Raw genomic sequence first — 27,472 nt, forward strand, 5'->3', positions numbered from 1 at the left:
AAGGCCGAGTTAAGAAAAAGCACCTTTTGGAGAATAAAATCTCATTCATTAGATGCTTTAAATGTTGTCATGTCAAGTAGCAAATGTTTATTTGAAGCTACGTACAACTTTTTGCTGGCCATAGGTAAACTCCATATTTTTGAAGCATTATGAGAAGTGTTGTATTTTTTTCAAAGCCTTGACCTTGTCGCCATTATGCTTTCGAACTGCCATTGTTCATTTGAATTGATAGTTGAATACTGAAGTAGGAATAAATGAGCAATGAGTCGCCAACACAAACTAAAAATAGACTCATGCCTTCACGCACCATTGATCCACCATATATCTATTAGCCCTCCTTACTTGAAACCACAATTTGTTATATAGAGAACACTAGTTTGAAAAGCTAACATAAAGGCTCATTTTTAGGTTGAAAATATGTATGTGATTATTGATTGATTATGATCTTCTTTTAGAAATGGTCGAGTGTTTATATCAAATAAAAAAACTAGGCGTTTTTATTGCTTTCAAAAAGGAAATATGTGAGCATATATTTATTGAAATCATGCAATCGTGTCACCTTTTCCTCACATTCTTACCTTATGTATGAATTGAAGTGAAGCTTCGTGTAAATATAAATATATTAAAATAGGAAAATTTATATGTAAATAAGCACAAAGTATGCTCAAATTTAATAGCATATAAGATGAAAATTTGAAAGAAAGTAAAAAACATGTAAAAAAGAAATTTAAAAAGTAGGAGTAGTTGAACCAAACTACATACCATTGTCTAAGTTCCTACACAACCACAAAATCATGCCCATCCCCACACATGCTAGAGCCCATGCCTTTCACCTCCATATGCATAATGCCACCATTGCTTCCACAAGACTTGGCTTTGTATTCTCTTCCATGCGTTTGGGGCAGAGCCAAGGGAGACTCTTGGACTACACATATTTGTTCTTGGTGAGCATGAGTATCACACTTTGTTATGATGCTCCACATTTGAATGCATTTGAAATGGCTTTCCACTGTCCACACATTTTCAATCTGTTCTAATTCTACACACATTTTTCTCATAGTCACAATGTGCACTCTCAATGACAATGCTTGTTAGTGGAATTCTTCAATCTGAAGAGTCACGAACCAACTCACATATCATGTGTGAAAGTGTTTTTACTAACTACTCTTAGCCCAATAGGTCATGGTTGGTCCCCTTTCAGGATTTAGAGTTGTACTAATTAACAAAAGGAAAAACAACTAAAAAAATCTCACATATACATAATGATCTCAATGAAGATCCTAAAGAGTAAACTAATACAAATAACCACTTAGCCTAGGGTAAACTAATACAACAAAAGAAAGAATAGATGTTTTATTGTCCATGATGAGGCCAAATTTGACCTAAACCCTAACCCTAATTTTTTTGTCAATGATGAGAGAAAGAGAGAGGGAGGTATGCAGAGAATTTAAAAAATACAAGGTAGGGGTAATGTTGGGAATTTTGAAAATATGAGGTAAGGTTAATATTGGAAATTTTGAGAATAATAGAGGTACGGGGTATAGTTGGGAATTTTGAAAATACGAGGTAGGGGTATTTCGGGGATTTTGAAAATACGAGGGAGGGGTATTTCGGGAAATTCCGAAAATACGAGGGGAAGGGAGAGGTAAACTCTCCTCTTATTAGATACAATCATACATATTCATAAATTATGTTTTCTAGCGATGGTGGCGCACCGTGCACGTGCTTTTGCGCTGCAGCGTATGTTCGATTTCTCTCTGAGCCTCTCCTAATCTCTCCTCGTAATTTAGGGTTTCCTTTACCACGACGAGTCTCTCTTCATGTCAGGTATTCTCCAATTCTTCTTCTTCCTTTTGTTTTGTTTTGTTTTGTCTGTCATTGCTTCCTTGTTTATGTATCGTTTCTGTGATTCTTAAGCTGCTCCATTTCTGTGCGTTTTAGTAGTTTGATCAACGGACTAATAATTAAGAAGCATCATTTTGAAGCTGCTGATGAAGCTTCATCTCTTCACTTTGTGTGTCTCTCCTCCTCCTAGAACTCTTAATAATAATCGTCATCTTGAAACTTCTGTACAAGAAATTGTGGTGACGCTTCATCTCCGAGCTTCGTTTATTCAATGTTTTTTTGATTTATAAAAATGTTAGTCTTCTGAGGCGATGGAGAGAAGTGTAAAGTTCTTGGTCTGGGGCAGACTGCTAGAGATGTTATATATGGGAAGTTTCAGTGTAAGATTCTGTCCCAGAACTGGTGAAACCTTATTATCTTTAAGCTTGTCTCCAGGATTCCATGAAACTTCATCTTGCAAGAACTAATGAAGACATCCTCCAGCATCTCGACGAGAAACGATGAGCTTCATCTTGAAGCTTCTCTATCAGAACTGATATATTCCATATTGAAGCATCTCTCTGCTGCCTTGTTTGATTAGGAAAACTGCTGTCGCTTGAGGCAATGGAGGGAAGTTTGCAAGTTTTCAGTCTTGTTCAGATAGCCATAGATCAGACAATACGTTAGGAATTGATAAATGGTGTTCAAGCAAACTATTCTGCAAAAACCTGGTGAAAATTATTCTCTGCAAGAACGGGTCAAAATTCATCCGTAGGAAAGCTTCTCTCCACTTCCTTAGAATTACATTCCGAAAAAAATAGTCTTTTGAGTCAGAAATTAATAGTTTCACTGTCTTATTTCTTCCCTCTTTCGGCTATCCAATCAACGAAATGGCAAATTCTCTGCTTGACGCTCATATCATCTGATATATTTGATGATACAATACACTTGAAGTTTATGCATTGAGTAGAAAAATCTTTGAGACAGAAACATTTTCATTTGTTCTGGTTCATATCCACGATAAATTAAGAAATTAGAATCATCTTTCTAAACTATATAGGGAGATTATCTGTTCTCTTGTATTAGAAAAAAACACTTGAATTTGGCCATCTGCTTCATGAAATTCTGAAATCATCTTGAACTACTGCTCCTCTTGATCAGTTAGATCGAAATACATAGTGTTTGGTTGAGTCAGAAAATAAACTTGATTTTTCTTACATAATTTGGCTATCTGCTGTAAGAAATGGCGAATCCTCTTCTTGAAGCTTAATGGAAGAAAATGGCTATAATTATTTCGGTTCAGTATCTAGAGATCGAGTATTACCTGTTCTTATACCCATTCCTTAAGTTTGGATTACATCCATAGATAAATCAAGACACTACAATTCTCTTTTTAAGGAAGAATCTTGAAAAACTATCTGTTTTCTTGGTTTGGAAAATACAGTTGAAATCTGCTTATCTAATTTAGTTTGCTGATGAAAAGAATGGTGAAATCTTTGAAGCATCTTTGTGCTGTCAGTTTTTACATTTAAGAATGCAATAGTCTGGGCGATAACTTGATCACCTTGCCATTAAGTTCAGCTCTCTCAATTTATCGATGGATTGAGACACTACACAGTCTCATCTTTTTTTTTTCTTTGTTTGGAGTGGAAAATACTATCTTTGAGGTAGAAATTCACTCACTTTCTCATGTAAGTTTAGCTGCCATCAATAGGAGGAAATTCACAAGTAAGATTGACAGTTATATTGTTTTGTTTGCTTCATTAGCTGTGGTACAGATCTGTGTCAAAACTGACGAAATATGTCTTACAATTTGTTAGCTATAGAGTTCTGACATCATTATGCACCAATAGAATATATTCATTGTTATATTCCAATCTTTGATGGTATTCCTTTCTTTCATGTACACATGGTCATCATTATATAAAACCTGTTCCATCTACTCACTATTTTATGGCGTCTTAGAGGGTTACATGTATTCGTTCAGTGATTGAAATTTTCACATCACCTAAAATGTATTTGGATTTCAAATTAGATTAATCACCAGATTTTGATAAATTTTTGTATTGAAAAGGTTGCGTTCTCACTTGTGTCTGAAACTGTTGTAAAGAAAGTAGTAACTAAATGGATTCATTTCTTGCAGATCTGTAGTGCCTGATTTTCAGAAAATGAATGGCCGGGATGAAAAGGTCCACGGTTCAACAGAAAAGACGTCTAAGCTGTTTCCTCCAGCTCTCTTGCTACTTTCCTTATGTGGATTCTCATTTTACTTGGGGGGAATGTTTTGCTCAGAAAAAGATGCAACAACAGATCAATACAATGGGGTCAAAGTTGATAAGAAATTTGCAAATTGTCAGTCTCATGTTAAACCCCTTGCAAATTTCAAAGAGTGTAACATCAGCTTGCAAGACCTAACCCCTTGTACAGATCCTCATGTATGCTAATCCGAGCCTTAGTTAGAAAATTTGTTTTCTGCACAGATGGCGCAAATATGACAAGTATCGGCTGGCGTTCAGGGAATGTCACTGTCCATCTCCATCTGAGAGGATGCAGTGCTTAATTCCATCACCAGAAGGCTGCACTATTCCTATACGATGGCCTCGTAGTAGGGATGAATGTTGGTATAGGTGAGCCTTACACACAAGTACTCATGCATGGTTGATTTTCTGCCTTGCCATTGATCACCTGTATCACATATTGGTATATAGTTATGTTATGATTAGGAAATCAGACACGAATGTCGTGCTAGTGAGAATCTCTTCATATACTTGCTTTAAGAAGACATTTGTGCTAAGATTCTATCATCCAGTGCTGTTGGTTTGAATAGTTTCCTTTTAATTAGTAATGCCATTAATGAATACTATACTGTTGACGAGGATCTCTACGAGGATTTGTTTGTTAAAACTTAAAACTCTACTGATTGAGTACCGTTGTACGGGCAGAAATGTGCCACATGATTGGATTAACACTGCAAAGGCAAATCAAAGATGGATGCAGAAGAAAGGGGACAAATTTATTTTTGCTGGTGGAGGTACAATGTTTCTGAATGGTGTGGATGATTACTTGGACCAGATGCAAGAACTTATTCCAGGAATGAAAGATGGAACTATCAGAACAGTTCTCTACACATACACATGCACGCATACGGCATACATCTTTGCTCATATATGTATATGATTAAGCTTTGTATTTTGTGGACTTTACAGGTGGCTAGCTGGGGTGGATATTTACTACATCATGGTATATTGACCATGTCAGTAGCACCTCGTGACAACCATGAAGCTCAAGTACAGTTTGCTCTTGAGAGAGGAATTCCTGCCATGATTGGAGTCATATCAATTCAGAGGCTTCCGTACCCAGCAAATGCATTTGATATGGCTCATTGCTCCCGTTGTTTGATCCCTTGGACTGGCCATGGTGTGATATATGTAGTAGCATGATTAACATTCAAGCATGTTTCTGTTGAATTTTCTATGCAACAATGACAGTCTATTATTGCCTTTTAGATAGAGGTGACGATGATGCAAGATCTTGTAATGGCCTTCATAGTGGTCACGTGACCATGCAATTATATATTTTTACTGTATTATAAATAAATGCAATAAATAGCCTTCAGAAAAAATGGGAGTTTTTTGCACGTTTTGTTGAATAGGTGGAGTAAATCTATTGGAAATTGACAGGATTCTCCGACCAGGTGGTTTTTGGGTTCTTTCAGGAACACCAATCGATTATCTGGTTAATTGGAAAGGATAGGATTCTACCGAGGAAAAGCAAAAAGCAGATCATGATAAACTTCAAGATCTACTGCATCACATGTGCTACAGACAATATGCTATGAAAGTTGGCATCGCTGTTTGGCAAAAGCCTTTGGACAATACATGCTTCAACAATCGCGGAGAAGAGGCACTGCCACCACTATGTGATGAGAGCATTGATCCTGATGCATCATGGTGATTTTTTAAACTTTCTATACAACTGCCAAATTAATCACTGGATATTTCACTACAATGTCGACTTTTTATGAGTTTCTGCCGGTGAGGCCTTGCATACCTATCTAGGTATGCTCCACCTGGCTTACTGAGATTCATCCTAATCCATATTGTTGTAATCTAAGGACAGACTCAATGAAAAGATTATTTTCTAACTAATTGTGCATTTACATTACAGTAGTCAAGATAATTGAACAGCAAGATCATAAGTCCAACGTCCATATCTGTTGCATTTAAACTACCATCATTCATAGGTTAAGAAATATTTCTTCCTCGATGGTGGACATTGATGAGCAGTCTCTCACACAGACAGCTAACACCTCTTTATAAAAAATTATCAACTAGGTATTGCCTAAGTATGAAAATTTTAAAACTATAAATTTCTTTGTATACAAAGAAATAATGAAAGCCTATGTAGACTGGCCCTCAAGGGCTAAAGAAGTAGTTGCAGTTGCCTAGTAATTTCCACAGTCAATGGGAGAGACACATGTGAAAACATCTCTTTTGCTAACCAGTCATGTTTGTGAGAAAATGTCTAAACCTTCTAAATTCATTTGGGGAGCTAACATTGTTCTCATTGTGAAAATTTCAGGTATGCACCAATGCGACCTTGCATTGTGAAGTCTACCTTTGCATTCAAGCGCCTTGGTGTAGGACAAACACCCAAGTGGCCCTCTCGACTTAGGGAAGCACCTGCAAGAGCCCACTTATTTCTTTGTATGAAAATTGTAAAACTATAAATTTCTTTGCATACAAAGAAATAATGAAAGTCTATGTAGACTGGCCTCAAGGGCTAAAGAAGTAGTTGCAGTTGCCTAGTAATTTCCACAGTCAATGGGAGAGACACATGTGAAAGCATCTCTTTTGCTAACCAGTCATGTTTGTGAGAAAATGTCTAAATCTTCTAAATTCATTTGGGGAGCTAACATTGTTGTGTCATTGTGAAAATTTCAGGTACGCACCAATGCGACCTTGCATTGTGAAGTCTACCTTTGCATTCAAGCGCCTTGGTGTAGGACAAACACCCAAGTGGCCCTCTCAGCTTAGGGAAGCACCTGAAAGAGCCCACTTATTTCTTTGTATGAAAATTGTAAAACAAAAAATTTCTTTGCATACAAAGAAATAATGAAAGTCTATGTAGACTGGCCTCAAGGGCTAAAGAAGTAGTTGCAGTTGCCTAGTAATTTCCACAGTCAATGGGAGAGACACATGTGAAAGCATCTCTTTTGCTAACCAGTCATGTTTGTGAGAAAATGTCTAAATCTTCTAAATTCATTTGGGGAGCTAACATTGTTGTGTCATTGTGAAAATTTCAGGTACGCACCAATGCGACCTTGCATTGTGAAGTCTACCTTTGCATTCAAGCGCCTTGGTGTAGGACAAACACCCAAGTGGCCCTCTCAGCTTAGGGAAGCACCTGAAAGAGCCCACTTATTTCTTTGTATGAAAATTGTAAAACAAAAAATTTCTTTGCATACAAAGAAATAATGAAAGTCTATGTAGACTGGCCTCAAGGGCTAAAGAAGTAGTTGCAGTTGCCTAGTAATTTCCACAGTCAATGAGAAAGACACATGTGAAAACATCTCTTTTGCTAACCAGTCATGTTTGTGAGAAAATGTCTAAATCTTCTAAATTCATTTGGGGAGCTAACATTGTTCTCATTGTGAAAATTTCAGGTACGCACCAATGCAACCTTGCATTGTGAAGTCTACCTTTGCATTCAAGCGCCTTGGTGTAGGACAAACACCCAAGTGGCCCTCTCAGCTTAGGGAAGCACCTGAAAGAGCCCACTTATTTCTTTGTATGAAAATTGTAAAACAAAAAATTTCTTTGCATACAAAGAAATAATGAAAGTCTATGTAGACTGGCCTCAAGGGCTAAAGAAGTAGTTGCAGTTGCCTAGTAATTTCCACAGTCAATGAGAAAAACACATGTGAAAACATCTCTTTTGCTAACCAGTCATGTTTGTGAGAAAATGTCTAAATCTTCTAAATTCATTTGGGGAGCTAACATTGTTCTCATTGTGAAAATTTCAGGTACGCACCAATGCAACCTTGCATTGTGAAGTCTACCTTTGCATTCAAGCGCCTTGGTGTAGGACAAACACCCAAGTGGCCCTCTCGGCTTAAGGAAGCACCTGAAAGAGCCTACTTATTTTCTGGAGGGAGTGAAGATTTATTTCAAATGGATACAAGAATGTGGAAAGATATTCGTATATACTACTAGAAGGCAGTTCTCCCTGACCCAGGCACAAACAAGATAAGGAATGTGATGGATATGAACACAAAATATGGTGGCTTTGCATCCTCATTAATTGATGATCCTATTTGGGTGATGAATGTTGTCTCTTGTGTACTCAGCAAACTCATTAGGTACTATTTATGATCGAGGGTTGATTGGGACAATGCATGACTGGTTTGTAGATGGACAAACCCCTTCTTATGAAGTTGTGAATGATGCAATGTGGTCTGTTTCTTACAGGCATTATGGTTTTGTTTTTCCCAGGTGTGAAGTTTTTTCCACTTACCCGAGAACCTACGATCTCCTTCATGTAGATGGCCTATTCACATCAGAGAGTCACAGGTACAACTTCTTGTTTCTCTGAGGGCAAGGGAAAGGCGGAGAAAGAAAAAAAAGAAAAGTATATTGATGTCCATCAAATGTCTTGGATTATTTTGGAAAAAACATATAAAAATCCTTAGGAAGCCCTTCAAGGTGTATGAGATGTAAAAAGGGCAGACCAAACTGAACCAATACAATTCACTGCAATACCATTGAGAAGGTTCCAAATAACTATAGCCTACGTATGTTTCATATATTCATACATGTTTGCATGCATGCCAACATACATACATATATATATGCACATAAGCATATATACATGCACACAGGCAACTGGAAGTAGATACTTAAGGCAAGGGTAATCTATTTTATTTTGAACCCCTTTGCTTTTTATTGATGAAAGAAATAAATACCCATACTGTAGGAATAAATAGGTTTAGACAAGATTGCACCCAATGCTTTATATGTGGTGAGCGAAATAAATGTATTTCTGCTTCTATTCATACAGATGTGAGATGAAGTTTGTACTCCTAGAAATGGATCGGATATTAAGACCTGAAGGATACGTGACAATACGTGATGCACCCAACTATGTGTTTGATGCAAGGATGCTTGGAGAAGCCATGCAATGGAAGTGCACAAAATACTCAACAGAGAAGCAAGAAGTTGACAAAGAGCAACTACTATGTCAAAAACTTTTCACAAAGGATGTAATCTTCCAATGAAAAAGTAATCGTTTTCTCTAAATCATGTGTCTATTATCATCTCCTTATTGAAGCTATTCATCATGTTATGGCAGATGTCTTCGTATCTTCTTTGGTTTGGCTCTTGAATAGATACACAAATGAATGGATGATGGAGACACGTATTGGCTCAAGCTATGGTAAACCTTCAGCCTCAATATTGTTCATTTCAATCCCTTTTGTTGGGTTTTGGTTGCTGAATTTGTTCCAAATTACTCAACTTATCTTGGATTAAATAGTCAATTCTTATTTACTTTGTTAAATGCCAATTTATATATAATAATATTTTGATCACATTCGATTAAATTGAAAATCTCATGTTTGGAGAGTCCATGGTTTTCCTTTTCCAATATTCTATTGAACTCTAAAAGCCACAAGTAGTTCAGGTAAATTGATAAATGTTCATTCAACTGTACTATCGTATGGTCATGTTAAAGATCTTGACAGTATCAAATATGCATTTTCTTGACACTAAGTGTAGAATCTCTAACTACCTGCTAAACGATAAGTATATTACTCAATGGGAGCTTTAGTAAAATGTTGTCTAACACTCATAAAATAAAAATTATTGGATGGGAATTTCAGCTCCTATCCAATAGAGAAGATGATTTATCCACTCTAACCCAAGCCATGGGGGTATCAAATTAATTATTGAGTGATTCTTGCGATAAAAAATGAGCTCCTTAGTGACTTTATGGGCAACTAGTAGGAATCTGACTTCATCTCCTTCAGGCAAGGAGATATTTTACCATTCAACTACATTTTGTAAAATGTCTTATTGCTAAATTTATTTACTAAACATATCAAAATGTTACGGTTAATGTATATTAATATTGGAGGGGTAGGGAGTTTATACATTCAACGGAAGGAGATATACCAACATGTGCACTTGGGTGGTTGGGAGGAGGGTCAAGATAATTTTGTGGAGCAATTTATTGTTGCTATGTTGTTATAGGATCTCATGATAGACGCCCAACACTAACACTCTCTTGGAGTTATCTACCCTTCTAGCTGTATTTCTAGTTGTGTAACTTGCTGGAGAATATATGCAAATGCAAACTTGTGAATCTCCTCAATATCCTCATGTATACCAATTCATCACCTATAAGCATGTTTGTATACCAATTCTTGCATGGGTACCGTTGCTTAAACGTATAGTATGAATAGAAGACATCTATATCCTAGCATGTGAAAACACTAAATAAATGATTAGATTCCCATGGAAATGTAAATGATCATTGCATACCACCCACATCCTTGTGCTCTTCTTCGTATTGCATTTTATTATAATGTTCAAGGGGATGCTCAAGACATCATTGCTTGCTACAAATGAGCTAGGGGGCATACAATACATAAATTAATGGATGAGAAGCCTCAAAATGAGGTGACCATCTCAAGAACTTTTAAAGCTCGATGTGCATCATTGAACATATAGGGCATAAATTGCCCGCCAACGCCGTGACTCATGAGATATAACAACGGTAATTGTGGTGACACAGCAATAGATGTTATCAGTGATTCTAGTGGCATGCTAAAAGACAGTTTTGCTTCCACATAAATAACAAGTCATGCCATACATAAACACATAGTAAACTATACATACATACAAATACATACATACAGCCACACTACAAACTAAACTATGCATTACTGTTTACATACATATATACATTACTTAGACCGTCTTTGGACTCTCCATGGCCATCTTTATCTTCCCTTCCTCTCTTTCTTCTTCTTCCTCTTCTTTTTCTACTACTTCACTAGCATACGAAAGGCGTTGCCTGTTCTATCTTCATTTGAGCTACCATGGCTTCATCAATCATCTTAAGGTACGAACCTTTCCGCGACCTCAGAAATTTCTATCTCCCCCGTTGCGATTTGTCGATGCAACTTTTTCTCTCTTATGTATATGGTGATACCAGCTTTTTCGGTTTGTTTGTGACGCAGATGGATCTGTCATTCCATAGAAAGCACAGTCTTTTTACGCTTCAGAATAGGTCCACAACGATGAGATCAAATATCGTAACCAAATCAAGCGGTGAAGAATATCTGCAGAATTCCATGGCTCCTTTCCAACCACGATCTGAGACTGGTCTTTTTTTGTCACAACTTCTTCACACAAATCCTGACCTAGTTCCTTCAGCTGTAGAACATGAACTCGAGAGATTGTCTGGAAATAGAAAAGCTGAATCTTGTCAAAGTAGTATTTCCTCTGCATCAGCATATGATAAGGATCTGTACAGGTTAGTTTATTCTAAAACTGGAGTGGGGCCATAGAAAAATTGGATTTGGTTTCAGCATCCATGGAATTTGTTGTTTTTTATGATGTTATTATGCTAAGCATGGACAGGAATCACGGAAACATAGTCTGAATATTATGAATTGAAATGAAAAACGTTATGCCAAAGATGGACTGAAATAATAATGAAAACTTGTCCAAGATTGACTGAAACCAAAGAAACCTAGCATGGACTGAAATCATTGAAACTTATGCAAAGCTTGTAGCCAATGCGATTATATTATTGTTTTTAATATACATATATAGAGTCTACTGATTTATCACTTAAATTAATGTACAATTTGTAGCCAGTATGGACACAGACTACAGTTTATGGAGCTAATACTTATTTCTCTGAAGCTATTATGCTAAACATGGATGAAACCAAAGAAAAGTAGAAACTTGCAGACAATGTGTTTGTGATATCCATTAAGCACTATGACGTTTTCTCATAAGTTATTATTCTAAACATGGATTAAGCCAAAGAAAAATGGAAACTTATAAGTAATGTGGTTCTGATATCCATGGAGCATTATTTCTTTCTCTCAGAAGTTATTATGCGAAACATTGAAGGAAAGTGTATTTCTTCCCTAGGGTACTCACCCATGGAGCTTATAGCTGTTTGTTGAAGTTTCTACCATATATGTGAACTAAAATCAAAGTGGAAAGTTGTAGGCAAATTGTGTCCCTTGTATATGTATTTGTGCTGTTATAATTCCAAATATAGACTGAAATCATAGGAAGTTTGGTAAAGTGGATTTCTTCCCTAGGGTACTCACCCATGGAGCTTATAGCTGTTTGTTGCAGTTTCTACCATATATGTGGACTAAAATCAAAGTGGAAAGTTGTAGGCAAATTGTGTCCCTTGTATATGTATTTGTGCTGTTATAATTCCAAATATAGACCGAAATCATAGGAAGTTTGGTAATGTGGTTATATTTTAGTCCTTGGTATAATTATCGTGAAGCGTATTGTTTTTTGTCTCTGAATGGATTATGTAAATTTGAAACACGGAAGCAATCTGTTTAGATTTTTTGTTTCTCGGATGCAACTTATTTATTTTGTCTTTGAAGTAAATGAATGCCTGTAACGTTAGATAGAGAGATGGAGACAAATATTAATAATTTCCTTTTGTCTTCTAGGAGAATAGCTGAATTCAAATCTCAAGAAAGGTTCAATGCCCTGGAAGAAATTCTATATATGCTTATCGTTCGGAAGTTCATTGATGCTCGATTAATAATGATATCTAATGTAAGAATTCTAAATTCAACCACTGTACCTTGGGATGTACAAGTCAAGGAACTTGAATCTATACACTCACTTGAAGTTTTGGAATTAATTCGAGAACATACACTGCTTGTGTTGGGTAAACGAGGGCTCAGTAAGTACTTTGGCAAGAGCATGTTTGCACATTTAAGCAAAATGTCATTGAAAGAAATTTATGCTTCATCTGTTACGTATGGATATTTTTTGAGAAGATTGTATAACCGATTTCAGTTAGAGAAAGCCATAGAATTGTATCCTGACTCTGGTGATGCCTTTACAAAGGTTGGATCTAGTGACATTGCAGCAGCCATGGCTGTTTTGAAAGATCTACAAGGATCTACTACCCAAATTCCAAATTCAACTCAAATGTTGACTAGTGAATTTCTAGCATATATCACATCATTTGATGCTGAGACTTTGAGAGGATATACTATCATTAGATCAAAGGAGAGCCGAAGCGTTTCAGAGAAGCATACACGAGCTCTTTTTCAAGCTTTGGAAATTCGTGGGTCTTCAGATGAAGAGGATGTGTCTAAGATTAGCTTCTTAAAGTCAAAAGGGTTAGTGTTGGAAGCAGTGGCATTTGGCAGTTTTCTTTGGGATGTAGAAACATATGTAGATGGATTTTACAGCCTAACCTAGACCTGAAATCCCAAGTTGGAATTTATGATGTAGAAACATATTGTACAGAAATCTGTAAAATTGGAATGCAATAAACAATATTGCATGATGTACTAAAGAAAAATTGAGGGTAGTTTATGATGCACAGTTCATAATGTTAAAATGATTCCTTACATGATGTTCTGGTTTTGAGAATTATTTTCTTTGCATAAATATTTACTTGTCCATCTGGGTGGAAGTAACTGGCACAATGTAAATTCAATATAAGAACAATCCAAGGATAAAAAACGTCTATATGGTTTGCTTGCTAAGGCCACATAATCAAATTCTTGTATTTCACTTTGAAGTCTGTAGCTAGGATTGGTTCAATATCTTTCTAAACTTCAACATTCTGTAGATTGTTTTATGTCTGTGCCCTTTTGTCCAGCCCATGTTCAATCCCCAAGTTTCACATGTCACATTAATTGTGCTTCAAGAAAGTGTGTATAAAGTTTGTGAATTCTAACAAGGAGTACACATCACAATGCAGGATACAGGATTATAAGAGTGTTAATCCACATAGGATTAGATTAAAACCTTCACTAATTTAAAGAACCGTATACTCTAACCAGCAAGAGCAAGAAAATTTGGATGCCATTCTATACATCACAGTCCAAGATTCAGTTTGTTTGCAAAACTCAGCACTATTTGATGTCTAGGTCTGACAGAAAATTTGACCAAGAAAATCACTAAACCATTTTAGCACAAGTTGCCCACGGGTCCCAAAATATTTCCTCCAAAACGTACAGAATTCTGATAATTAACCAACAATAAATGGCCACTAATATCCAAGCACATTAGTTGCCAAAATTGGTTATCTGGATGAATTAATAAACACTTTTACACTTCCCATGCCATGTTTTCAAAGATCCATAATCCTTCATTGTGAAGTTCAACTCGAATCTTTCATTCCAACTGAAGCTAGTCTGCAACTATTACGTTATAGTGATAAAAGAAAAGGAGATGACTCAAAGAAGTCACTATATTCATCTGTACAATAAGGGCTCCATTACCAACCCACATAAAAGTTCCCTGTTTGGACGTATGCATTTGATGTAATCTGAATTGAACCAAAGACAATTCATTCCATCTATGGAATAGAATTGCAAGTATTTATAGAACTTCCAATTAGCTTCTACCACAGCCTTGGTCACAGATAATGAGATTTCCATCCATATGGTGCCAGTACACAGATTTTTATTCTACCACAAAGTCATATATGATCATTTACATTTTGGATATTCATTAGTAATTGCCAAAAGCTGACATACTTATTCCTCAAGAAACAAGTGAGCACAATGCATATATTCTCTAATACGTTTAAGGTTATGCAGCTTGTGCCAACCATACCAGAAAGTCATATATGATCATTTACATATTCAATATTCATTAGTAACTGTTGCCACAAGCTGACATACTTATTCCTCAAGAAACACGAGGGCAGAATGCATATATTCTCTATTACATTTAAGGTTATGCAGCTTGTGCCAACCATGAAAATGAAAGATCAAGGAGGCATTGCAATTATGTACGAAGAAGAAGAACAAGACACAATCCTTATTTGCAAAAGAGACAAAGATTCATGCAGCAAATGCATACTGGGCTCAGTGGGTTGTAACATACCACATAGGGAGCAGTCTTTACATCATGCTTTTTGGTTCCTACGCCTACCGTTTTAGAGACCTATGTTTAGACATTGCTAAATATGTTAATGAAGAGAAATGTTGGTCACTTAAGACATGAATGCAAAGATTGGACATATGTACGCCAAAATTGGAGATTTCCCTGTAGAATCATATGATGTACATTCTTGAATAGAGATAGATATCAAATAGAAATGACATTCATGTGATTGCAGTATAAGTGAACATGGATCCACCATTAGGAGGAGTATGAACTCTATGCACCTGGCCACTCTTAATAGAATGGTAAACGTTTCCTACCTCGAACAATTTGGCATGCCATAGAGCAACGAAGGGAGCCAACATGATAGGCTACTACATAATACTAAATAGTCACACATGATGCCTTAGATCTTATACAAAAATTTGAAGTTGGGGATAGATCCCCAAACTTGGATTACAAGAGTGTGCTTTGTATTGATTGTTGGTCCCCCTGGGGGACTCATGATGGCCTCTTGTGGATGTGGTCAATATATCATCATATTCATCATCATCTCACTCTCCCTGAAACAGAAAAAGTGAAATGAAATGTACCTTCTGAAACAATGCCTTCCATATGCTACCATCATCTGTTACTAGCGGCATACGTGAATTCTTCATGGAGACATCACAAAGGCTTCTAAGGTCAAGGTTAACCTGCATATGTTATGTTATCTCTGGAAAAATCTGTTCCATAACAGAACCTCCAGATTGTTTATGAAAGATGGAAGAAGAAGAAAACTATGCATCCTTCGTCTCAGAAATAAGGTTTGCATTGCAGCTCCTTCTTTCTGTTCCGTGAAAAATCTAAGACCAAATAGGGGCAGTACTACTGATACAGATATGGTGCATTGGACAGTCTTTGGAGTGAGCAAATCCTAATTTGGTCACGGAAAACAATAACATGTGTTAAAAATGCTAGACTTTCCTGTCTAGGTTTTTAGCTTGGAAACCATAATCTATCTTTAAAACCCTATTTCTGTAATCTATCTTGAAATCCTCCATTTTGTAATCTGGGTTATACCTCCTCTAATGTAGGGTTGGATTACCAAAAAAAAAACAAAGGGCGTTCATTATTCTTTATATCTGAATGCACAAAGAATAGATAACATTGACAGCCACCATACCATGGCTGATTGAGTTTTGCATGGAAATGTGGTATAAATTCACACTATCTTTTTCTTGTTGATTTTTGTCCAAAGTAGTGAGTTCTGTTTTTATTGATCTGTTTGCGTAGTCTACTATTACATTTCTTGAAATTTGACGTTTTCATCTCGTGTAGCCAAGCCAAAGAAGACAAGGTTCAACGTTATAAGCCAATTGGAGAGATCAACTAAGTTCTCGGCATTCAATTTCTGTCTGCCCAGTCAAGAAGGTCACCGCCGCATATGTTTTCATAGAGTATATGTATTCATTGTCTCTTCCCGATGAAATCAAATCACATTGCTTTCTCTCTTAAACACATACATATATGTAGTTCCACGAGTCTTTCGGTGGAAAAACTACGGGATTTCTCCTTTGCTAACCAAAGCATTTATTTACACTTGTATATGGTGCATCTTTTCAATCACCGCTAGCTATGGCTCATTTCATCAAGAAGTCAACCTCTATATGGAGACATCTCAATTCACTTTGCAATTTGTAGTCATATGGAGACTTAAAGGAGTCTAACCTCGTCCAGTGTCAAGAAAACACACACACAAGTTTTTTATTACTTTCTATCATTATTTTATAATTCCAACACCTTCTCTTCCAATTCCACTTGTTGTGACCACTACCTTCCAGTTTCTCTCGGAAAAAGTTAAATCCTTGATTTTTTTTAGTATCAACTTTTGTCCCAATACAAGTTATTGTGTGTCCAGCTAAGCTAGTGTGCCCTAGGAGAGGCACTTTTTGTGAGAGTACATGCAACATATGGTTATAATCTCTATTAAAGAAACAATAGTTGCAAACTACTACTTGCAGTCGGTGACATTTTCCAATGGTAAATAAGACTATAATAACACAACATATTGAAGTTTTACAAAGCAAGAGACATCTACAATTGGAGACCACAAGAAATCGAAGCTATATTATCTGGCTGAGAAATGGTGCATGATGAAGGCCCATGAAAAGTTTTTTTTGTGGATTTCAACTTTATATAGAACATACAGTCTATGGATTTCCATAGAAGAGGGGATGTTGAAACTTGAGGGTCGACATGGCTTACATATTGCGATAATAAAACATTTGATGAGATGATGATGACTCTAATGGTAATGATGATATTGAAGTATTTCTTGACTAGAGGTAAGAAACACCCCACATGAAGATGAGGAGCAAAGAAACTTGCATATGATTTAAAGTGATGAGGATGATGAACAACAATTCAAAATAACAAAGCATACGTTGATCTAATAAGCCAAATCATGAGTCGAGAATGACCTAATAACTAGACCAAATCATGAGGTGGGAATGACCTCATAATTAGGTTAGACATGGCGATCTGAGGTGTGATATATCATATAACATTTAAGATATATCTATCATTCAGGTGGAGTCGAAGAAGAAGGCATGTACAGTGTGAGGGTTTATTATATTCACATGCTCCTCGCACATACCCTTATTATGTCCATCACATCTGTGATTGCTCGATATGTGAGTTTTCGCATCGTGATCGTTGAGGTGGTTGTTGTCGTGTTGACGGAATTCTCCATTAAATATCATGTAATTCTTCATTGCTTGGCTTGTACTCTTCACATAATCCATCATTGAACCCAACAACATGTTGGGGTTCTTCCTTAGAAGTGATGAATCTGAATTGTTAATTATATCATTATCATGAGGATGTGAGCCACCCACTACTCCTTGATGATGATGATGATGACCATCATCCATCCTCACATGACGATGATGACTTTGGACATCATGATCATTATAGTCACAAATCTTCACGCTTCTCATAATTACCTCATTGCGGATATGATCGTGATCATTTACATCATTGCTAACCTTACGATGATGATGATGATGATGATGATGATGATACGCAGCACCCAATTCTGATCGTGGGCAATCGCAAGGATTGAAGGACGGAGGAAACACACCTTGACACATGATGATATATTAATCGCTCAAGACAAAGAGAAGGGGCAGACAAAGAAGCGAGAGGCACACACTTAAAAGAGTAACAACAATAGCTTCAAAGCTGAACTGTGCTTATTATTTTGCTCATATATGTGTTGAGAGAGACTCGTGGGGTAAGGAATTGTTTTGGGGCCGTGGTTTTCCACACTTTTTCTCAAACCACGGCTTCTTCATGCTCCTTTCATAATTCATTCAAATTGGACACACAATTTATGATTCGGAATGTGTGTCTGATATTTACTTCTTTTTTTTATATTTCTATGGCCTTTTTGTCCTACTCCCTCCCCATGTATATGGCTACGCACTCGTGACCATTCCATCGAGCACGTGAATCAGACGCTAACTTTGTCCGTTACTTACCCCCCTCCCTCCTGTTATCTCCACACTTCACTTGGCCCTCACTTACGTTATGTTACTTTCCCCGTATTAGAATGGTTTGATGTGCTAACTCACTCCGAGAGAATTTTGTCCTTTGGTTGAGTTTGTGTCCATCTTGTGCAATGCTAGTTGTTGTTTGTTCGGCCCTTTTGATTGAGTTACCATCCATTCTAGTAGATAGTGATAGAAGTTTGATACATTAATGAAGCTTGAATTTAGTATCATTTTGATGCAACAACCCGCACTGCATTTCAATGAGAGTAATTTCCAAACTACTAATGTGGAAGTTTATTGTTCCTTCCCAGCATCCACAAAGAAAGGAAATGGCCATTATTTTGCCTCTTTTCCTACAATAAAACATTGTCCCCCGAACATGAATGTTTTTCCGCTTAGGATTGAGCAAATGAATTCTAGCTTAACTGAACGTTCGTCCCGAACAAAGCTGGATTTGTTTTTACAGTATATTGATACCCATGCAAGTCTTTCAATAGGGGCCATTTAGAGGCTTAAGTGCATGTTGTTTATTTGTATTGTCACTTGCTACTACACACAATGCCTCTAAGAATACTACAGAGGTAGACCAAAACCACCTTTTATTTGACAAGTTCTCAAAACTATTTTCATTGACAATTAAGAGTACAACCCAAACATTTTGTCACTCTTCTATTCCATGGACTCCAATGTGTTAGAAGGTTAGGGATGTGTGGGGAAGATTAGTTGTGATGGCCATTGGTTGGTAATAATAATAGTCGTTCATACGTTTGCAACATACATATGTTGTATCAAGTGCCAACCCTTCACCGTTACTCTATTAACAAATAAATATAATAGATTGCTTATTATCTTGCATTGGAAACAAAAGAATATAACTTCATTGTAACGGTTCATCCTAAAGTGTTGTAACTTGTATATTTAAAATATGTGATACGATACAATGGATAGGCTCCTTACCTTTATCCATAAAATATGTATTTTTATCCGTGTTGCCAAAAATGGTGTTGAGTTGTCAACCCAAAAAACTTTTTTAAAAAAACTAAAATGTTAGGGATACCTTTATGATTCCCAATCTTAAACATTTTATCTTTCAAATGAAGACCACTTGAGGTCTATAATTGTAGCATCACCTCTCTTGTTACTATGTTTATCCCCACATTCATTAAACAAAAAAATATTTGAACTACAATGCTTTTGGTCAAGACAAGTGATTGTAATACAATTTGGTATCCTTTAAGGATACAAGGAAATGATGGATCGCTTCATTTTAATAGAGTTGCATGAGAAGCATATCATTGTATTATATTTACGGGTATGACTTGGAATGATCATGAAAATATTCTCTCTCCTTATCCCGGCAACGTAGGAAGTCATTATAAAATGTATTCCCTTCAAGAGTTTACAAGTACATAATGCAAGCAAGAAGTGTGCCAAGAAATCTAGGAATTCTTGTGGCAAGTGAGCAGTGAGTGAGCTTCTTAGTTCAAGTGATAAGCATATGGACTCCATGCATCATGATATTAAATTGTCTTGTAATTGAAAGCATTAGCTTACTTAATTTTTAATTTTTAATTAATCCAAGTTCGAATGTTACATCTCTCTCATATATTCAACTAATTGATTTGTGTTAAAGTTTTTTACATTATCAAAATAAGAAAATTTAGGAAATCCATAAACCCTTGACATTCTAGAAAATAATTTGAAATCCACGAAATGAACGCAAGTTTTCATTATTTCCCCAAATTCTCACAATCGAACACACCCCATAAACAATTTCCGCTTTCCTCTAAAAGTATGTTTTGTTTCGTTTTTAAAATTCCAAAATATGTTTTAGCGGCTCCTAATCACATGGAATGGAAATTTAATTGTGTCAATAAAATTGAATAGAACTTCCAATCGATTGGGGATATAGGTTTTTAGCACACAACAAATATATATGAACAATATTTTTGTAAGTGGCCGAGTAGAGTATTCACGCTACCAACCATTGATTTGTTCCCATGAATATCTCAAAGCCTAGAATTTACTATGTAATATGTAGGTAATTGTCAAGTGAGAATTTAAATTTTCCAAGATGAAGCTTATCAATTGAATCAATCAAATGTTTATTGTCAATGTATATTTCATTATGTGTTTGGTGTGCTTATAAATAAGCCAACATATATTTTGTAATTTCCGTAACAAATAAGCACATATACGTATCATGGGGTCTATTGATAGTGGTATATTGGACACACTCTTCTTATGTACAAAAAATATGGTACTTTTCTCGTGACCTTTCAAGTGTTACTCTTCTTTTATATATAGTTGAAAATGATAGTAGGAGATTTTTTTATTGATAGAACGTGAGAAAAGAAAATTGGGATGTAAATATAATATAATTTAGGGAAAAAGCGTGGGGGAAGGAAGGGGACGATAAAAGTTGCAAATTTCATAGTAAGTTATTGTGTGCAAAAAACTTTGCATTTTTTGTATAAGGTGGGCGACGGGTGTGAGAGTTGGCAATTGTGTGTTTGAGACATGGATGATGACATCCATCAAGTAGAATTAATGGCATGTGTAAGTTGAGGGCTCAAACCATGTGGGGCATATGGAATGCTGAACCCATGGGTTGAGGACACACAAACCATGTGGGGCATTTGGAGTGTTAAACCCATGAATCCAATAACATATCCCTTGCTTGGAAAAAAAAACCAATGTGAATCCAATAAATGTAGGGTTTTGCTTAAAATCAGAAGACATAAAAGATATGGTGTTAGTCATCAAATTGAGGATATGGTCTTGTCTTTCTAATGAAAATGAGGAGCAAAAAAGACAAAGAGAATACATTCCAATATAATAGAATAGAAGAAAAATATGGAAAAGAGGAAATTTGCCTAGGGACAAATAGGTCTATCGAGATCAAAGCACTTTGAGAAAGGAACCATGAAAATTCTTAGAACTTCCATGTGATGTGAAAGGGCCTAGGACCAAGTCTCGAGCATCTAGAAATAAGAAAATGGCACGGAAACAAAATCTAGAGCACTTTGTAATGTGACAGGACAAAAGATCAAGTTTAGTGTATGAAAACATGTGGAAAGGCACATGATCAAGTTTGGAGGACCAAAGCATGTGAAAGGGCTGAACACCAAGAATGAAACATCTTGAAATAAGAAAGGAACCTAGATTGATCTCAAGGTGCCTTCTAATGTGAAAGGGTCTAGAGTCTAACTAGCAATCGGCAACGGTTCGGTTTGAACTGAACCAAACCGTGAAACTGCGGCTTAACGGTTTCAATGGTTCGGTTCAAATCCAACAATCCGAAACCGTGGTTTAATGGTTATTTATTTTAAATAAAATAAAAAAATTTTAAACAATCTTTTCATTTTTAGACCTTATTCTCACATTTTAGGAACATCTTAAATAATTAAAAAAATGAAACGTTATAAATTTAAAATTTAAATTTGACCTATGTTGAAAACAGAAACCGAACCACAAAAAATGTTTAACGGTTTCGTGGTTCGGTTCAGGTTTCAAAAAATTTAAACGGTTCAGTTCCAAACCAGTTTGGTTTGGATCCTCTCAAACCAAACCGAATCGAACTGATGCCGATTGTTAAGTCTAACCTAAAGCATGGTGATCAATAAATGCATAAACCTAGTAGTTTGTGGGTAATGCCCAATGATTAGGGGAAAGAACTCCAATTGAAAGTATAAAGAGCTCCAACTGAAACGAAGGTGTGCATTTGGTGAAATCCACTTGGAGACGACACAAACCTACACTTTATGAAAGGTTGTTTTCATTTATAAATGTTCTATTATGAAGCTACGAGGAAAGGGCATAGTGTCATATGAATTCAGGGAATAGACTTTGGGAACTTGTTTCGACAAGTTAATCTCATGACAGAGGAATTTCTTGTGGTAGATTTCGAAATACGAAAAGTTGTCCTTTTTTTGAGATTCACAAGGAGAAAGAAAGAAAGAAAGAAATATTAACATCTTTTAAGAGGCCAAAATGGCCTATAAGACCAAATAAGAGATTACATCTTAAGTGGAGAGAGTATTATTTATTCATGCAAGGGGGAACACATGTAGAGATTCATAACGACAAAACAAGGGTTCATCTTGAATCAATGAAGCCGACATGAGATGTCCTCTTTATCGTTCGAGGAAATTAAATGTGGGTTTCAACTTGGATTGTTATTGCTCCGTGTCGGGATTTGTATTCCTTCATTGGGAATCATGTCTTTCCTTCATCCCTTTGTCATAGTTCTAGTTCTTCTTTTGTTTTTCACATGACATGAGTCATGACCTACCTCTTCATAAAGAGTTCTGGTGTTGAGTCTTCTGGGGGTTTCAGTTTGCAATTGCTTGATATATCTATAATCTGTCTATTACAACTTCCACAGATGCATCAGTGGAATGGATGTCTATTTGTTCCACCCCACAGGGTATAGTTTTTTCACAAGAATATATATTATTCAGAGCCAGCATGGCATAATTTGTTCATCGTCTTCCAATGAGAACATCATAAGTTGTATATCAACGGGGATTTTTGTGAGACTAGCATGAAAGAGCGCGTGTACCAACAGTCAAGTGGCCATGAGTATTGCCTTCTTTATTTTGGCTTTGTAGAACTGTTAAATAAATTCTTGATTTTGTCATGGAGTGTCCCTCTTAGTGTTTGGCAAACTACATTGCATGTAGTAGAAATGGTCAAGAAAAGAAGACCATTTTTGACAAGAGATGCAAGCTCCATGGGGATGGGAAGGTCAATGTTACTCATGTGTTCTCCTCTGTTTCAAGAGCACCATGTAAAGGCAAAGCGTGAGACTTGAAAATGCCTTGGTAAAGGCGAAATCAGCAGGCAATCCTGCTGATCAGGATTTGAGCAGGTATGACGTTTTGCATCTACAAAGACACCCGCCATAGTAAAGCCATTATCATCCTTGTTTTATCTACTCTCTTTAGTTCATATGTTGGAGAATATTGGAATTTTATTGGAACTTGTGTGATGCTTGGTTGTGCATTCCTGATGTTAACTCAATGTTTAGTGTTTATGGTAATTGAAAAGAAATTGTTGGCATATGCACTTGGGTTCAGACTTCCTCCATTGTGCTCATTCAAGATTTATGACTTTCATTTGTTCGTAACTTCTATTGTTCTTAGCTGATAGATAACAAAGCATCCGATAATTTTTAACCATTATGAAGACTTTTTTGAGAAAAGTTACTTGTGAACATGAAATTGATCTTGTTGCCTTACTCAAGTCATGTGCCAAGCAAAAGAATCTATCGAAAGGTGCAAAGCTTCATGCTTATATTACTCTCGTGAAGGGATCATGGCTCAAAGAGAATGTGTATATAGGCAGTGCTCTAGTGAACATGTATGCAAAATGTGGTGATCTTGAGAAAGCTCAAAAGGTATTCGATGAGCTTCCCTCTCGAAATGTAGTTTCTTGGAATGCACTCATTGGAGGTTATGTTCAAGAGGGCTATCATGAAAAGGGACTTTTGGTATATGAGAATATGAAAAGAGAGAGTTTCTGTCCAAATGTAGTGAGTTTTACTTGCTCTTTGAAAGCTTGTTGTGGCCTTGGGGCACTTGAAACAGGTACTCGTATACATGCAGAAATAGTGATAGTTCAAGAGAGTTCTCTCATGAAGAATTATATGCTAGGAACTTCATTGGTTCAGATGTATGCGAAATGTGGTTCACTTTCGAATGCACTACAAGTGTTCGATGAGCTGCCAATTCGAGATGTGATCACTTGGACTACATTAATTTCTGGCTTTTGCTTACATGGACATAATGTAAAAGCCCTGAGCTGTTTTTATCTAATGCGGCATGAGGGCCTCTCTCCCGATGCTGCTACATTTGCATGTGTCTTGAAAGTGTGTGGAAAAATAGGTTCTATCAAGAAAACCAATGAAATGCATGCCGAGATTGTGAGAGGAGGGGTTATGGAAAATGATACTATACTTAGCACTGCATTGATGGATATGTATGCTCAATGTGATGATGTCAGTATGGCACGACAAGTGTTCGATGAGATTGCAATTAGAAATGTTGTTTCTTGGACTGTTCTTATCTGTGCATATTCCCAAAATGATCATGCTGAGGAAGCATTGAAGTGTCTCGAAAGAATGCAATGTGAAGGTTTCTCTCCTGATGATGTGACATTTATTTGCGCCTTGAAAGCATGTAGAAGCATTGGGTCGATCAAGAAGGGACAGAAACTACATGCAAGGATCAGGAACTTGTTGCTACATGAAAAAATTAATCTTGCTACTGCATTGGTGGACATGTACTCTCAATGTGGTGCTCTTGTGCAAGCACAAAAACTGTTTGACAGCCTTAAGGCCTCAGAAAGAAATTTAGCTTTATGGACGGCACTCATCGCAGGCTATTCAAAGAGTGGACGTGGGGAGCATGCAATCAATTGTTTTGTTCACATGCAAAGGGAAGGATTACTACCTGATGCAGCAGCCTTCAATTGCACCTTGAAAGCATGTGGAAACATCAGAGATCTTGGGATGGGCAAAGAAATATACCATATGGTGAAGAGTGCAAGATTCTTAGAAAATAATATTGTGCTTTGTACTTCTGTTATTGATATGCTAGCCAAATGTGGTGCGTTTACTAAAGCTCAATATGCAATTGACGAGCTTCATAATACCAATGTGGCATCTTGGAATGCTCTCATTGCCGGCTTGTCCAATCATGGGCTTGTTGCCGAAGCATTAAAATCCTTTGAATGCATGAGGAAAAGGAGCATTTTACCTGATGCCATAACATTTGTCTGTGTTTTAAATGCATGTGCAAAAGTAGGAGCACTTGAGAAGGGTAATGAAATATATGCTGAGGCTGTTAGAGAGGGGTACTTAGCAGAGAAAGTCTGTGCTCTCAATTCAGCATTAGTGAATATGTATGTCAAATGTGGGGCCCTCACAAAGGCACGGAATGTATTCGAGAATAGTTTTGATCGAGATGTGGTTTCATGGACAACACTAATCACAGGATACACTCAGTGTGGACACAGTGAAGAAGCTCTTTGCTGTTTTGAAGAAATGAGAGCTGAGGGTGTCACTCCTGATAGAATCACATTACTCTCTCTCCTAAGTGCATGTAGTAGTTCATCGGGTTTGATGGATGGACAAATTCTGTTCGATTCTCTCAGTAGAAACTCTGGGATTTCCCCCTTGTTAGAGCATTATACTTGTCTAGTGCATCTTTTTGGCCGCAGAGGACATCTTGATAAGGCCCATGAGTTCATCAAGAAATTGCCTTTGGAATTTGAAAATTGTGCATTGTGGTTCACTTTATTGGGTGCTTGTAGACAATGGGGGAGCATCAAACTTGGACAATTAGCCTTCCACCATACAATGGAACAACGTCTATTTTCAAGTCCCGAGTCATTGTGAATGTCACAAATGGATGGATGAAACTGTTGCAGATGCACTTGTTATCTTTTTTTGGAAATTCACCAAATTTAGTGTTAAGGTTTCACTTTGGTCTTATTCTTGAATGCTCTAGAGATTGTTGAGACTCGAGACCAACGTGATGGACAAAGGTTTCTCACAATACCATGATTAGGAGATCATAGCTTGTAAGATGAAAGTTATGTTAAATACATTGTACAGTGCATGAATATATGGGAATCTTATTGCAAGGTTCTTCTACTTGGAATTGTAGTCATAAGGAAGATTTAGAAGAGGATAAGTTCCATAGAACAGATATTTATATCTATCTCTACATGTATGCCACATCCTTTTGTTTTGAACCCAAATTTACAATTTCGTGAGGGAAAAGTTAAATCCTGTTCTTCTCAGTATATGCATGTATCACAAATTGCTGCACACCTCAAGAGATTTCTCGATGAGTATATGTAAGACATGGCTATACATGGATGCAATTTGAATGTATAGAATTCAATAATTATGAACTGTTTAGTTCATGCTCCTGTTGTGCTATTTTGTTGTTTAATAATGTTATAAGGAAAGCTCATCATCACCCTTACCTTGATGTTCCAGAATCCTTTCTATTTGATTGTCACTTCTTTCTTGCAAAATGTAGAAATCAATTATGATGAGTTTTACCAACGTTTGATAGGGTAAGTATAATTTCAAAATTGTTCGAGGCTAAACAACTAGCAAAGCACAAGCTTTATTGCTACACCACCGTTCTCGTTTATTTATGGATTTTCAACTGGTGTTTCACATGAGTTAGTATGTGAGTATTACATGGTGTACAAGTGCAATGTTCTCACGTTACGTTTTGGTGGATGCCTTGATTTAACGTGGAAAATCTATGAAGTCTTATTTTGAAAGTGGTAAAATACCTTTTTAGAGTAGATTTTCTCACATTCCCATGGTTCTGTATTAAAATTTTCTGAACATGTGCTCAATACTATTAGGTAGCCCTTTTCATGCATTCCTTGGCAATGAACATGAAAATTGGATTATTGTTTGGAGAGTATTTTTTGGAGAGGAAGGTGCAACACACTATTGTACTTTGATCGACAATGTCTCCAGTTTATGTCACAAAACTTGAACAATTCATGGCTGAAGATGGGGATCTTCACCTAGAGGCTAGTACACGGCCCTGTTTCAAGAGGACTTATGAAAGCTGGAAATGGAACTCTCACGATCATTTTTGCCGGATTGTTCAAGCACGAGATGTGTTCCAAAGGCTTCTAACTACAGACGTGGTCTCATGGAATGCAATAATGACAAGGCATACATAACATGGATGTTGGTTGATGTGATTTTCATGTGGAAAAATGAAGCATACTCCTTGATCTTTTCATAACGATGAGTGGTGATGGTGTGGAGGTGAGAAGCATATTCTTGAGTGCAGAGGAGGCGTCTTGTAGCTAACCAAATTGTGGATATATCTTTCTTACCATGGCATTCATCAACAAAGATTTTGAACAAATTGCAAGGATTTGTAAAGGGCAATGGAAATGCTCTTGCATATTCACCAACGAGAGGTTGAGATAGAATAACACTTT

The 27,472-nt window shown here is 36.6% G+C and overlaps 3 protein-coding genes and 1 pseudogene across 4 annotated transcripts; all 4 read left to right on the forward strand.

Moving 5' to 3' along the window:
- The first annotated feature begins 1,714 nt into the window (after positions 1-1,714).
- On the forward strand, positions 1,715-4,315 carry LOC147867758 (putative methyltransferase PMT21). The gene is made up of 2 exons (XM_087315568.1): positions 1,715-1,827; positions 3,968-4,315. Exon 2 carries the CDS (start codon positions 3,993-3,995, stop codon positions 4,266-4,268), a length of 276 nt encoding a protein of 91 aa, XP_087171694.1. The 5' UTR covers positions 1,715-1,827; positions 3,968-3,992; the 3' UTR covers positions 4,269-4,315.
- LOC147867759 (putative methyltransferase PMT20) lies at positions 4,306-9,510 on the forward strand (annotated as a pseudogene). The gene is made up of 7 exons (XR_015529374.1): positions 4,306-4,451; positions 4,767-4,954; positions 5,023-5,241; positions 5,477-5,774; positions 7,850-8,228; positions 8,319-8,396; positions 8,884-9,510. The product of XR_015529374.1 is annotated as a putative methyltransferase PMT20 (transcript).
- A 1,263-nt stretch (positions 9,511-10,773) lies between these two features.
- Positions 10,774-13,424, forward strand: LOC147867760 (UV-B-induced protein At3g17800, chloroplastic-like). Its single transcript, XM_087315567.1, has 3 exons — positions 10,774-10,947; positions 11,066-11,361; positions 12,539-13,424. Exons 1-3 carry the CDS (start codon positions 10,816-10,818, stop codon positions 13,302-13,304), a joined length of 1,194 nt encoding a protein of 397 aa, XP_087171693.1. The 5' UTR covers positions 10,774-10,815; the 3' UTR covers positions 13,305-13,424.
- Positions 13,425-22,873: 9,449 nt separating this feature from the next.
- Positions 22,874-26,285, forward strand: LOC147867761 (pentatricopeptide repeat-containing protein At3g09040, mitochondrial-like). Its single transcript, XM_087315570.1, has one exon. The coding sequence runs from the start codon at positions 23,667-23,669 to the stop codon at positions 25,881-25,883; it is 2,217 nt and encodes a 738-aa protein (XP_087171696.1). The 5' UTR covers positions 22,874-23,666; the 3' UTR covers positions 25,884-26,285.
- Positions 26,286-27,472: the final 1,187 nt, after the last annotated feature.

Source organism: Azolla caroliniana, unplaced genomic scaffold (assembly GCF_043228905.1).
Source record: "Azolla caroliniana isolate FFs.n. ecotype wild unplaced genomic scaffold, voAzoCaro1.0.p SCAF_2, whole genome shotgun sequence".
NCBI classification, from domain to species: Eukaryota; Viridiplantae; Streptophyta; class Polypodiopsida; order Salviniales; family Salviniaceae; genus Azolla; species Azolla caroliniana.

Bases quoted from the DNA above. Each gene is read 5' to 3' on its own strand.
- LOC147867758 (XM_087315568.1), top strand. From the start codon at position 3,993: ATGAATGGCCGGGATGAAAAGGTCCACGGTTCAACAGAAAAGACGTCT.
- LOC147867760 (XM_087315567.1), top strand. From the start codon at position 10,816: ATGGCCATCTTTATCTTCCCTTCCTCTCTTTCTTCTTCTTCCTCTTCT. The intron at 10,948-11,065 runs GTACGAACCTTT...TTTGTGACGCAG, and splicing joins GCTTCATCAATCATCTTAAG to ATGGATCTGTCATTCCATAG. The intron at 11,362-12,538 runs GTTAGTTTATTC...TTTGTCTTCTAG, and splicing joins TATGATAAGGATCTGTACAG to GAGAATAGCTGAATTCAAAT.
- LOC147867761 (XM_087315570.1), top strand. From the start codon at position 23,667: ATGAAGACTTTTTTGAGAAAAGTTACTTGTGAACATGAAATTGATCTT.